Consider the following 13,604-nt stretch of genomic DNA (forward strand, 5'->3'; position numbering starts at 1 on the left):
AGAGGTTCCTTCAGGTGGTTTCGTGTAGTATGAAATAAAATTGTAAACAATAGATGTATAAATCCATACTGACCATAAGAGAGAAGGAAAGAGAAACAGAGGGATTTGGTATCAAAGCTGGGCAGTCCCTTCAAATTAGAGATAATTGGGTGCTCTGGGGTAACGGTGGTCACCGGGACAGGAAGGCACAGAGGGCAATAAACATGTTGTCAGGAGTTGTAACTCTTCCCCATTCTCTACCCTAATTGAGTTTTTGTTAGTGCCCTCATTGGAAAGATTTCCCATCACCTGACAGGACATCAAGGGAAATTTCCTCAATAGGCTTACAGGTGGCAACTAAAAGTTGTCAGAGGCGCTAATCATTCTCCACTCTTATTATCCATAATGAAATACAACATTGAATAAGCTATTAACTGGTCACACACCACTAGCGCCTGAAAATGTCCATTTTTACCGACCTCGCCATTCCCCCAATACACTATTATTGTTCCACGTTCAAAGTCATAGAGATGAAGATGGAAACATGAAAACATCAAATTACAAAGACGGTTCGGCGTCCCCTCCTATATCGTAGTGTAACTTCGGCTGTAGTTCGCCATTTTCACCTTTTCAGGAAAAATTATTTTGACGTCGTTTCCGTTCTCTCGGCTCGCTTTCACGTAAAAATCTTTCTTCTTGCGAATTAAGTGCCTGTACTTTGCATTGGCCAACCACGTTTCACATTTGGAGATGAAGATTATGCCGATGGTGATGAGGACGATGAGACAAGTGAGGAGGCCGAGGACGATGAAGCAGATGATTTGACTTTGGTGGAGGAGAGGGTCATTTTTATGGATGGTCTCCTTCATGGTGATCTTCAGGACCTCGTGGGCCGGGTGGTGGAACCCCTTGTGATGTGGCGGGAAGTTATAGGTGTGCTCATTGGTAGATAAGCTCTTACTTTTTGTAGGAAAAGCGCAGGTGGCTCCTGAGAAATCTGGTGGACAGGAGCATTGGAACCCGTCCAGCTTCTCATAGCATGTTCCACCATTAGAACAAGGGTTACTGTTACACCATGAAAGAAGTTCAGAGCAAGAACGACCACCAAACCCAGCTGGACAATGGCAGCGAAAGCTAGGGCCAATGTCTGTGCAGTTTCCTCCATTAACACAAGGGTTGGGGCTGCAGTCATCCTTGTCTATTTCACAGTAGTCACCTGCAAAACCATCAAGACACCGGCATGAGGCCTGGCCAGAAAAGCCATTGTTGTCCACACATGTCCCTCCATTCCGGCATGGAGACCTGCAATGGCATATAAAGAACAATACAAAAATGTGAGGAAGTTTGGTCACTTTTGAAACAACTTATTTAGCACATGACTAAGTGCATAGCATGTGGAACACACTTCAGTACAAGGAAGCATTTTCTGTACCCCTCTCTGATTTGGTTTCACTTTCCTACTAGGACCTTTAAAAAGGAATGGGTTACCTCCAGCCATACCTGCCCTCAACTTATCCATAAATATATATGCTCCAATATTGAGACTCGCATTGGCCTCATGGACAGGAGGAAGGGAGTTGAAGGAGCCATAAAGCCAAGGAAACTCCGGCTTCGTGGACAGGAGGAAGTGAGTTGGAGAAACTATAAAGCCAAACAAAATCTGGCCTCATGGACAGGAGGAAGGGAGCTTGTGGAGCCATCAAGTAAAGGAAACATCAGCCTCATGGACAGGTGGAAGGGAGCTTGTGGAACCATCGAGTAAAGGAAACGTCAGCCTCATGGACAGGTGGAAGGGAGCTTGTGGAACCATCGAGTAAAGGAAACGTCAGCCTCATGGACAGGTGGAAGGGAATTGGTAAAGCCATTAAGCCAAGGAAACTCCAGCCTCATAGACAGGAAGATGGGAGTTGGTGGAGCTATCAAGCCAACAAACTCTGGCCTCATGAACAGGAGTAAGGGGGTTGGTGGAGCCATCAAGTAAAGGAAACGTCAGCCTCATGGACAGGTGGAAGGGAGTTGGTAAAGCCATTAAGCCAAGGAAACTCCAGCTTCATAGACAGGAGGAAGGGAGCTTGTGGAGCCATCAAGTAAAGGAAACGTCAGCCTCGTAGACAGGTGGAAGGGAATTGGTAAAGCCATTAAGCCAAGGAAACTCCAGCCTCATAGACAGGAGGATGGGATTTGGTGGAGCTATCAAGCCAACAAACTCTGGCCTCATGAACGGGAGGAAGGGGGTTGGTGGAGCTACCAAACCACGGAAATTCTGGCCTCATGGACGAAAGGAAGGGAATTGGTGAAGCCATCAAGCCAAGGAAACTCCAGCCTCATAGACAGGAGGATGGGAGTTGGTGGAGCTATCAAGCCAACAAACTCTGGCCTCATGAACAGGAGGAAGGGGGTTGGTGGAGCTATCAAGCCAAACACAATCTGGCCTCATGGACAGGAGGATAAGAATTGGTGAAGCCATCAAGACAAGGAAACTCCGGCCTCGTGGACAGGAGGAAGTGAGTTGGAAAAACTATAAAGCCAAACAAAATCCGGCCTCATGGACAGGAGGACGGGGGTTGGTGGAGCCATCAAGCCAAGGAAAGTTCAGCCTTGTGGACAGGTGGAAGGGTATTAGTAAAGCTATTAAGCCAAACAAACTTCAAACTCATGTGCAGGTGGAAGAGAACTGGTGCAGCCATCAAGGCAATGAATTCTGGCCTCATGGAAAGGATGAAGGGAATTGGTGAAGTCATCAAACCAAGGAAACTCTGGCCTCGTGGCCAGGAGGAAGGGAGTTGGTCGAGCTACCAAACCAAGGAAACTCCGGCCTCATGGACAGGAGGTAGGGAATTGGTGGAGCCATCAAACCAAGGAAACTCCGGCCTCATGGACAGGAGGTAGGGAATTGGTGGAGCCATCAAACCATGCTTCAGTGTAATAGAAATTACATTTTTATGTTTTCCAGGTTTACTGATATTTAGCCAAAATTAATGACTGCAACTACTTGAAAGTGATGGGGACGGAGTACACTGTGTTTTATGGCCTGGCCTGGCCACATATGGTTACACCATGGGGCCACATATAAGCAGATTGGAGTGGCACACCTTGGGCATCAAGACACAAGGAGGAGGGTGGCAAGAAAAAGCAGGCAGGGATAGGGCATTATAAGTCTCATTAAGAGGAGACATGATAGATTATTCTAGATAAAATGTTAAATCTTTTTCCAATGGAGCCATAATTATATCAGCATTTCTGTGATTTCCTCTCTCACTTCCTGTTACATCTCTGGGGTAAGAAAAGTAAAAGGGCAGACAGCCAATCATAATCTGACGTTGAACCCATCCTTTCTCTATCTAAACTTAAAAAAAAGTATAGGCTTTAAAAAAATGATACATATACTATACAATCCATATCCATTAAAAAAAAAAATGCTGAACGAATGTCTCAAGTATTTGCCCGGCCATGACTAGATTTCTCTGTATTTTGTCATTTGTTAGCACCATCTAGTGGCCATAATGCTGAATTCTCCTGAAATACCTCAAAATATACCACGTTATGGCCACTAGATGGCACCAATAAACACAGGAAATAAACCTGTTATATGAAAAAACGGAGAACATTTGTCACGGCTGGTCGAATGCTTGTGACATTCATCCAGCAAATATTTTGGCATAGATGTTTTAAATCCCATCGGATCTCACCAAGAGGGAAGTCAAGAAGCTCATTACCCATTTCTGATGCAGGGCCCAATTTTAACCAGACAGTTTCTCCCGGTGAAGCCCGGAGCGCAGAGACAAATATATCCGCCGTCACCGGTCTCGATGCAGGTGGAGTTTCTGGAGCATGGGTAAGCCGCGCAGGGGTGGACGTCTGTGGAGATACAACGCACACTTACACTCAAAATAAAGAATATTATTGTTCAGTATGTAATATATTCCCGTCTTTTGTCAGAACTATTTAAGGTCCATTGGAATGGACCATAGGGTGATTACATTGATTGAAAACTGGCTACAAGGGCAAGTTCAGAGGGTGGTGATAAATGGGGAGTACTCTTACTGACAGTCTACTGACTGGAATGGTACCAGTTGATTGAAGAAAATCCAATGTAGCACCAATATTTAAAAAGGGCCCAAAATACATCCCTGGGAATTACAGACCAGTCAGCCTAACATCAATAGTATGTAAGCTCTTGGAGGGGATGATAAGGGACAATATACAAGATTTTAGTAATGAGAATGGTATCATTAGCAGTAATCAGCATGGATTCATGAAGAATCGTTCTTGCCAAACCAATCTATTACCCTTCTATGAGGAGGTGAGCTGCCATCTAGATAAAGGAAGGCCCGTAGATGTGGTGTATCTAGATAAAGGAAGGCCCGTAGATGTGGTGTATCTAGATAAAGGAAGGCCCGTAGATGTGGTGTATCTAGATAAAGGAAGGCCCGTAGACGTGGTGTATCTGGATAAAGGAAGGCCCGTAGACGTGGTGTATCTGGATAAAGGAAGGCCCGTAGACATGGTGTATCTAGATAAAGGAAGGCCCGTAGACGTGGTGTATCTAGATAAAGGAGGGTCCGTAGACGTGGTGTATCTAGATAAAGGAAGGTCCGTAGACGTGGTGTATCTAGATAAAGGAAGGCCCGTAGACGAGGTGTATCTGGATAAAGGAAGGCCCGTAGACGTGGTGTATCTAGATAAAGGAAGGCCCGTAGACGTGGTGTATCTGGATATAGGAAGGCCCATAGATGTCCTATTTAATTTATTCATAAATGACCTGGAGGAGGGGTAAGCAATGCAATCTCTGTATTTGCGGACAATACTAAGATAAGCGGGGCAATAACTTCTCTGTAGGATGTGGAAACCTTGCAAGAAGATCTAAACAAATGAATGGGGGTGGGGGGGGGGGGCAACTACATGGCAAATGAGGTTCAATGTAGAGAAATGTAAAATAATGCATTTGGGTGGTAAAAATATTATTGCAATCTATACACTGGGGGGAGAACCTCTGGGGGGATCTAGGATGGTAAAGGACCTGGGGGTCCTAGTAGATGAGAGGCTCAGCAATGCCAAGCTGCTGCTAACAAAGCAAACAGAATATTGGCATTAAAAAAGGGGATTAACTCCAGAGATAAAAGGATAATTCTCCCCTCTACAAGACTCTGGTCCGGCCGCACCTGGAGTATGCCGTCCAGTCCAGGCTTCTGAACCCAACACTGATCATTGGTCTAGCAATTCAGACTTTCCTATCTCTCACAGACCTGAGAACTGAGCCTGTCTGGCATTGTTGGCCATTGGTCTCCACTCATTACAGGTATTCTCCTAACAGCGGGTCTTCTTTTACCCTTGTGCAGGATCCTCACGTTCTGAAAATTTTGGGAAGAGGCTGTGAAATAATTACAGCAACGGGGGAGGATCCGATTTAGAAAATAATGGAAGATTTAAAAAAGGTTTATTTTTTTTAAATATCAGTAAATGACAAAATATTTTGCGTGGCAGCGATATGTTTTGTACCCAAATTTAGACCAAATTAACAACCAACAAGCACAGGCTTAGAATTGCACCCCCCGGAGTATCAGAAGACAAAGATAAGACAAGACAACTGATTCATATCAGGAACATCAAGAACATTTCCAGAACTCGGGGGACCAATCCTGACAGCGGGATTATTCCTGGAGAAGAGAGATAATAGGGAACCGTGAAAGTCCATGCCTTATCCTGTCTGTACACCGGGGGGAGCTGTTGTCATTCTTTTGTTATAGGATTCTATAAAAATTAAAAAGGAATAAAACGATCGCCTCTCTTTAAATGTATTATATATGCGCCAAACTAAGGGCCTTGTTTACGCCTGAGCTCAGAGCCACAAAACGCTTAACATTAAAGGGTAACTCTACTTTTGTGGGGGAAAGAAAATATAACAAATAAATAAAATAATATATCATATATAATTGCTACACAAGTCGGGTGTGGGGCATGGCCCCCGGACTCGCCGTGTCTGCATTCAGGGCCGTGCACTCGCCGTGTCTGCATTCAGGGCCGTGCGCTCGCAGCCACCCAGCTGTCCAATTGGAAGCAATGGCTGAGTCCATCCCAATTCACATGAATAGGATTGCCTGCATAGGGATGCATGGAACAATTGTGCATCCCCCTGTGAAGGAGGTCCAAGGCGTGGCAAGTCAGTCCTGGGGGATTAATTATCTCCCTTGCAATGTTGGAAGACGACCAATTGAAGATGTCTGTGCTGGTGAAGGTGTTTACAGACATTTCGTCACTGGAGTGGAGGGGAGTATAGTGGGCTATATCTCTATTGTTGGGTAATATTAGTATTCATCAACTAACCTGGCCAGTTCTTCACCTCGGATTGGTAGCGAAGCTATGGCTCAGATCAATAGCAAAGGAATGGCTTGGATCGGTAGTGAAGGCACATCTCAGATCAGTAGGGAGGATACGGCTTGGATCGGTAGTGAGGGTATGCCTCAGATCACTGGTGAGGGAATGGGTCGGATCAGAAGTGAGGGTACGGCTTTGATCGGTAGTGAGGGTATGGCTTGGATCGGCAGTGAGGGTATGGATCAGTAGAAAGGACAAGGCTCGGATCGGTAGTGAAGGTGCGGCTTTGATCGGTAGTGAGGGTATGGCTCAGATTGGTAGTGAGGGTACAGCTTGGATCGGTAGTAGGGGTACGGCTTGGATCTGTACAGAGGGTACGGCTCGGATATGTGGTGAGGGTACAGCTCGTGTCAATAGTGAGGGTACGGCTTGGATCGGTAGTGATGGTATGGATCGGTAGTGAGGGTACGGCTCGGATCGGTAGTAAGGGTACAGCTTCGATCGGTAGTGAAGGTATGGCTCGGATTGGTAGTGAGAGTATGGCTCATATTGGTAGCGAGGGTACGGCTCAGATTGGTAGTGAGGGTACGGCTCAGATTGGTAGTGAGGGTACGGCTCGAATCGGTAGTGAGAGTATGGCTCGGATTGGTAGTGAGGGTATGGATTGGTAGTAAATGTATGGCTTGGATCAGTAGTGAGGGTACTGCTAGAATCGGTAGTGAGGGTATGGCTTGGATTGGTAGTGAGGGTTCGGCTCGGATCAGTATTAAAGGTATGGCTTGGATCAGTAGTGAGGGTACTGCTAGAATCGGTAGTGAGGGTATGGCTCTGATTGGTAGTGAGGATTCGGCTCGGATCAGTAGTAAAGGTATGACTTGGACCAGTACTGATTGTACTCTCCGCCTATTTATTTGGGTGGAGTCAGGTGATCGGGGTTCTGTGCCACCTGGACGACTGTCTGGGTGGACATGTTTTGTGCTGCCCCGGGCTGCTAGGCCGGAAGCCTGAGGCCTGTCTTGGGGGCCTTTTGGCTGCTAGGCTGTCTGAGGCCTATCCAGAAGCTGGAGAAGAAGTGCAGGGTTGGGACTGCAGGATTGGAGTCCAACCGAGAGTGACGGTTCAGCCGGACGGGGAACCAGTTGAGGTCGGAGATAGAGGGGAAGCTGTCGCCACTAAGGGACCATCCACCCTCTTACCGGAGACCACTATGAGTGTGCTGGAGCCATTCCCGGAGCAGTCTTCTTACCAGCTGGGGACGGTGAAGAATCAGGAAACTTCAGCAAGTGTGACACTTGAGGAGCATCAGTGAGTGCCAAGTCAGGGACCCAGTGGGACAACAGAGGTGATGATTGAGGAGTATCTGTGAGTGCCAAGCCAGGGACCCCGCAGGGAAGCGGGGCTGACGTTTGGGGAAGATACTGAGTTATGTAAGTGTAGGAGCTCTGGGATCCAGTGGATGTAAACAAAGTCTTCTTTATACAGAACCTACATGATCGGTAGCGGGGGTATGGCTCAGATCGGTAGCGGGGGTATGGCTCGGATTGGTAGTGAGGGTGCACTACAGATGGGAAGTGAAGATATAACTTGGATCATTACTGAAGGTACTGTTTGACTCAGCACGGCTCAGATTAAATGTGAAGGTACAGCTAGGATTGGATTAGTGGGGGATCAGCTTGGATCGGTAGTGAAGGTACGGCTTGGATCGGTAGTGAGGGTGTGGCTTGGATCGGTAGTGAAGGTACGGCTTGGATCGGTAGTGAAGGTACGGCTTGGATCGGTAGTGAGGGTGTGGCTTGGATCGGTAGTGATGGTACGGCTTCGATCGGCAGTGAGGGTACGGCTTGGATTGGTAGTGAAGGTACAGCTAGGATTGGTAGTGGGGGAATGGCTCAGATCAGTAGATGGGGGTATGATACGGATCATACCCCCATGAGGTTGCGGCTCGCATCGGTAGTGAGGGTACAACTCGGATTGGTAGTGAGGGTACAACTCGGATTGGTAGTGGGGGTACAACTCAGATTAGTAGTGAAGGTACAACTTGGATTGGTAGTGAGGGTACGATACGGATCAGTAGTGAGGGTACAACTCGGATCGGTAGTGAGGGTACAACTCGGATCGGTAATGAGGGTACAACTTGGATTGGTAGTGAGGGTACGATACGGATCAGTAGTGAGGGTACAACTCGGATCGGTAGTGAGGGTACAACTCGGATCGGTAATGAGGGTACAACTCGGATTGGTAGTGGGGGTACAACTCGGATTGGTAGTGGGGGTACAACTCGGATCGGTAGTGAAGGTACAACTCGGATCGGTAGTGAAGGTACAACTCGGATCGGTAGTGAGGGTATGGCTCAGATCGGTAGATGGTGGTACAATACGGATCAGTAGTGAGGGTACAACTCGGATCGGTAGTGAGGGTACAACTCGGATCGGTAATGAGGGTACAACTCGGATTGGTAGTGGGGGTACAACTCGGATTGGTAGTGAGGGTACAACTCGGATCGGTAATGAGGGTACAACTCGGATTGGTAGTGGGGGTACAACTCGGATTGGTAGTGGGGGTACAACTCGGATCGGTAGTGAAGGTACAACTCGGATCGGTAGTGAGGGTACGGCTTTGGATCTCAGTCGTGATTCAGCAATAAAAACGTGTTGGGCCGACTCCAGTGGTTCCAATTGTTCCCTTTACCATTGTGAGCAGCTCCGGGCCGGAGGAGGGGAGCCGGAGGAGAAGAGCCGGAGGAGGGGAGCCGGAGGAGGGGAGCCTGAGGAGAAGAGCTGGAGGAGAGGAGCCGGAGGAGGGGAGCCGGAGGAGAAGAGCCGGAGGAGGGGAGCCGGAGGAGGGGAGCCGGAGGAGAAGAGCCGGAGGAGGGGAGCTCATTGTCCTCGGAAGAATGAGGAACGTTCGATGCGTGCGGAGGAGAATGCGGTGAGAGCTCAGCAGGCGGTGAATCCATTGTCCGTGTTTCTATGAAGCGAGGAATGTGACGCGGCGCGTTGCGGCAGAATCGGGAGTCGAGAAACGTCTTCTTTATACAGAACCGGCATTGGGGTGGGGGGAAGTGCAGAGGGGGAAGTGGGGGACCGAAAGACCCCACAACTGACCCCCCTCAGTAAAGATGACCTGTCACTCCAGATATTCCTGGCCTGTCAGCCTCCTTGTAATAGCAATAAAGTTTAGTGAAAAAAGTGTTTCAAATATTAGAATAGATAAAAAAGAATGTAAAAAATTGAAACATTTTCATCGAGTTTCCCCTCCCCCGCCCGCGGCGAGTATGAACGCGCATGTGCGGCACGCAGGTATATAAAAGACAATTGCTTACATTGGGGGGCGGGGAATCGTCCCGAGACGTACGGGTATCAGAAGAGCTGTAGAGGGGTTTATTGCGCCATCTATGGTGAGTTCTGGGTATTGCAGTTTGTAAGTCTGGAGATGTTTGGTATCGATCAGCTCGCCTCGGCTGAGATCGTTTCTCTCTTACAGGGATTTTGGAGGCGCTAAAATGAATGAGAAACAATCGTTCTAAATTAAAAATAAAGATTTAATGATAACTTTGTGCGGAATGTTCTTTCTGTAGATCCGTCGCTGTCAGACCATGGGGAATATTTGGTTTTTTTTGGGGGGGGTTTTTTGGCGTGTAGCACCCCGGAGTTTAGTCAGGGAGCTCCCCAAAATTCACTCGCCAGGAATAGTCCTCTTGGCTAATTGTTAGAGATCCATTGATTTCTCCCTAAGCTTGGCCTTGTTGCATTTTTCTCTTCTACCACTAGGTGGCCGGGAACTTGGTGGTACTAGATATGAGAAGGGCATTGCAAGGTCAGGTTATGGGTATATGGGGTATCTCAGCCAATGGGCAGGGGTTTTCTTGGATCCCTTGACCTGCTGGGAGAACCTATATATTCAGGTGATCGGCGTTCTGTGCCCCCTGGACGGCTGTCTGGGTGGAAGTGTGTCGTGTTGCCCGGGCTGCTAGGCCGGAGATCGGGCCTATCCCGGGGGCATCTGTCTGCTAGGCTGTGTCCAGAAGTAAGAGAGCAGCGCAGGGTTGGGATTGCGGCTTGCAGCCCAACCAGAAATGATGATCTGCCGGCCGGAGAACCTGTCATGGTCGGAGGTAGAGGGGGAGCTGTCGCTACAAAGGGACCTTCCACCTTATTACCAGGGACCACAGTGAGTAGCTGAAGAAAGTACCGGAGCAAAATTCTCACCAACCGGGGACAGTGAAGAATCGGGAAACTTCAGCAGGTACCAAGTCAGGGACCCAACCAGTGGAGGAGACACTTGCAGAGCAGCCTTGTGTGTCAAGCCAGGAACCAAGCAGGGAAGCGGGGTGTCACTTGAGAAGTCTCGGGAGCGCCAAGCTAGGGACCCAGCAGGGAAGCGGGGTGACACTTGAGAAGTATCGGGAGCGCCAAGCTAGGGACCCAGCAGGGAAGCACGGTGACACTTGAGAAGTATCGGGAGCGCCAAGCTAGGGACCCAGCAGGGAAGCGGGGGAGATGCTTGAGAAGTATCGGGAGCGCCAAGCTAGGGACCCAGAAGGGAAGTGGGGGAGATGCTTGAGAAGTATCGGGAGCGCCAAGCTAGGGACCCAGCAGGGAAGTGGGGGAGACGCTTGTGAAGAATCAGGAGTGCCAAGCTAGGGCCCCAGCAGGGAAGAGGGGGAGATGCTTGTGAAGAATCAGGAGTGCCAAGCTAGGGACCCAGCAGGGAAGAGGGGGAGACGCTTGTGAAGAATCAGGAGTGCCAAGCTAGGGCCCCAGCAGGGAAGAGGGGGAGATGCTTGTGAAGAATCAGGAGTGCCAAGCTAGGGACCCAGCAGGGAAGAGGGGGAGATGCTTGTGAAGAATCAGGAGTGCCAAGCTAGGGACCCAGCAGGGAAGTGGGGGAGAAGCTTGAGAAGTAACTGAAGTGCCAAGCTAGGGACCCAGCAGGGAAGTGGGGGAGAAGCTTGAGGAATATCGGGAGTGCCAAGCCAGGGACCCAGCAGGGAAGCGGGGGAGACGCTTGAGAAGTATCGGGAGTGCCAAGCTAGGGACCCAGCAGGGAAGCGGGGGAGATGCTTGAGGAGTATCGGGAGTGCCAAGCTAGGGACCCAGCAGGGAAGTGGGGGAGAAGCTTGAGGAGTATCGGGAGTGCCAAGCTAGGGACCCAGCAGGGAAGACGCTTGAGATGTATTGGGAGTGCCAAGCTAGGGACCCAGCAGGGAAGCGGGGGAGATGCTTGAGAAGTATCGGGAGTGCCAAGCCAGGGACCCAGCAGGGAAGCGGGGAAGACGCTTGAGAAGTATCGGGAGTGCCAAGCTAAGGACCCAGCAGGGAAGTGGGGGAGACGCTTGAGGATGATACCACTGTGAAAATTGGAGGAGCTCAAGGGATTCAGAATGAATCGGAGGGTCTAGTGAGAGACGGGGACCTCAGTGATCTGAAGACCTACAAGAAGTGATTGTAATGGAAGTGAAGGAAGTGTTCTAAGACTGTTGCCATAGGAGATGGCGTCCCGACACATGCAGAGGTGGCGTCTTGCTGGAGGCCTTTTCTTGTACGGCCGTCCTCCTGTTGATGTCTCGGAGTCCGCCAATTGCACTTGTAACTACCTAAGGGTGTCCCGGCCCTAACCCCCTCTCCCTCAAAAGTTTGTTAAGAGAAATAAACTTTCTTTTGCTTTCAAGAAGTGCCTGGCGCCCAATAACTTTACCTACTCTGCACCCACCATGTCTCACAACCCACCACATGCAGAAGGCTGTCAGCTGTCTGTGGCCCCCGGAGGTTCTCATGAGACCGAAGAAGGTCGGGGGCCTCGCAACATGTGTGAGAAATGAAATAAATGGGGGAGGGTTAATGGGTGGAGCTAGGCCGGCGATCACCGATACGTACCAATGTTGCAGTGGCTGCCAACCCATCCGTCCTCACACATACATTGCCAGGGCTTGGTGCACCCGCCATGAAGACACCCCGGGAACGGGACACACCGATCACAGAACTGCCCCTTCCACCCGGGGCGACACCTACAGAGAGAGAGACGAGATTTCACAACCAACGTTTTCCTGTTCTGTACATTTCTTTGTATATTCTGAAATACGTTCATTATAACTAGGGTTGTCCCGATACCACTTTTTTAGGACCGAGTACAAGTACCGATACTTTTTTTCAAGTAGTCGCCGATACCGAATACCGATACTTTTTTTAAATGTGTCCCCAAATGCAGCCATGTCCCCCCCATATGCAGCCATGTCCCCCACATATGCAGCCATGTCCCTCTAGCCATGTCCCTCACATATGCAGCCATGTTCCTCTAGCCATGTCCCTCACATATGCAGCCATGTCCCTCACATATGCAGCCATGTTCCTTTAGCCATGTCCCTCACATATGCAGCCATGTCCCTCACATATGCAGCCATGTCCCTCACATATGCAGCCATGTCCCTCACATATGCAGCCATGTCCCTCACATATGCAGCAATGTCCCTCTAGCCATGTCCCTCACATATGCAGCAATGTCCCTCTAGCCATGTCCCTCGATGCGGCGGCGCGATGCGGGGGGGGGGAAAGGGGGGGAAGTATTCTATTTAGGTATCGGGGGTATTTGCACGAGTACGAGTACTCCCGCAAATACTCGGTATCGGTCCCGATACCGATACTGGTATCGGTATCTGGACAACCCTAATTATAACAGCCAATCACTGCCGTGAGATATGCCCTCAGGGCACCAATGATGGGACACTATTCCTCCCACTGGCACCAATGATGGGACACTATTCCTCCCACTGACACCAATGATGGGACACTATTCCTCCCACTGACACCAATGATGGGACATTATTCCTCCCACTGACACCAATGATGGGACACTATTCCTCCCACTGACACCAATGATGGGACACTATTCCTCCCACTGACACCAATGATGGGACATTATTCCTCCCACTGACACCAATGATGGGACACTATTCCTCCCACTGACACCAATGACGGGACACTATTCCTCCCACTGACACCAATGATGGGACACTATTCCTCCCACTGACACCAATGATGAGACACTATTCCTCCCACTGACACCAATGATGGGACACTATTCCTCCCACTGACACCAATGATGGGACACTATTCCTCCCACTGATACCAATGATGGGACACTATTCCTCCCACTGACACCAATGATGGGACACTATTCCTCCCACTGATACCAATGATGGGACACTATTCCTCCCACTGATACCAATGATGGGACACTATTCCTCTCACTGATACCAATGATGGGGCACTGATCCTCCTCCCTATGATGTGAACACCCAATATTCCGGGAGG

At 49.4% G+C, this 13,604-nt stretch overlaps 1 protein-coding gene across 1 annotated transcript in view; it reads right to left on the minus strand.

Annotated features, from left to right (window-relative positions):
• Positions 1-287: 287 nt before the first annotated feature.
• Positions 288-13,604, minus strand: part of DLK1 (delta like non-canonical Notch ligand 1) — a 45,301-nt gene continuing 31,984 nt past the window's right edge. The window contains exons 4-6 of the mRNA XM_040332394.1: positions 12,171-12,301; positions 3,696-3,837; positions 288-1,281 (exon numbers count right to left, since the gene is read on the minus strand). Coding sequence (XP_040188328.1) covers positions 564-1,281; positions 3,696-3,837; positions 12,171-12,301 — 991 coding nt within the window. The 3' untranslated portion in view covers positions 288-563. The remainder of the gene's footprint in view (positions 1,282-3,695; positions 3,838-12,170; positions 12,302-13,604) is intronic.

Source organism: Rana temporaria, chromosome 13, assembly GCF_905171775.1.
Source record: "Rana temporaria chromosome 13, aRanTem1.1, whole genome shotgun sequence".
In the NCBI taxonomy this organism is placed as follows: Eukaryota; Metazoa; Chordata; class Amphibia; order Anura; family Ranidae; genus Rana; species Rana temporaria.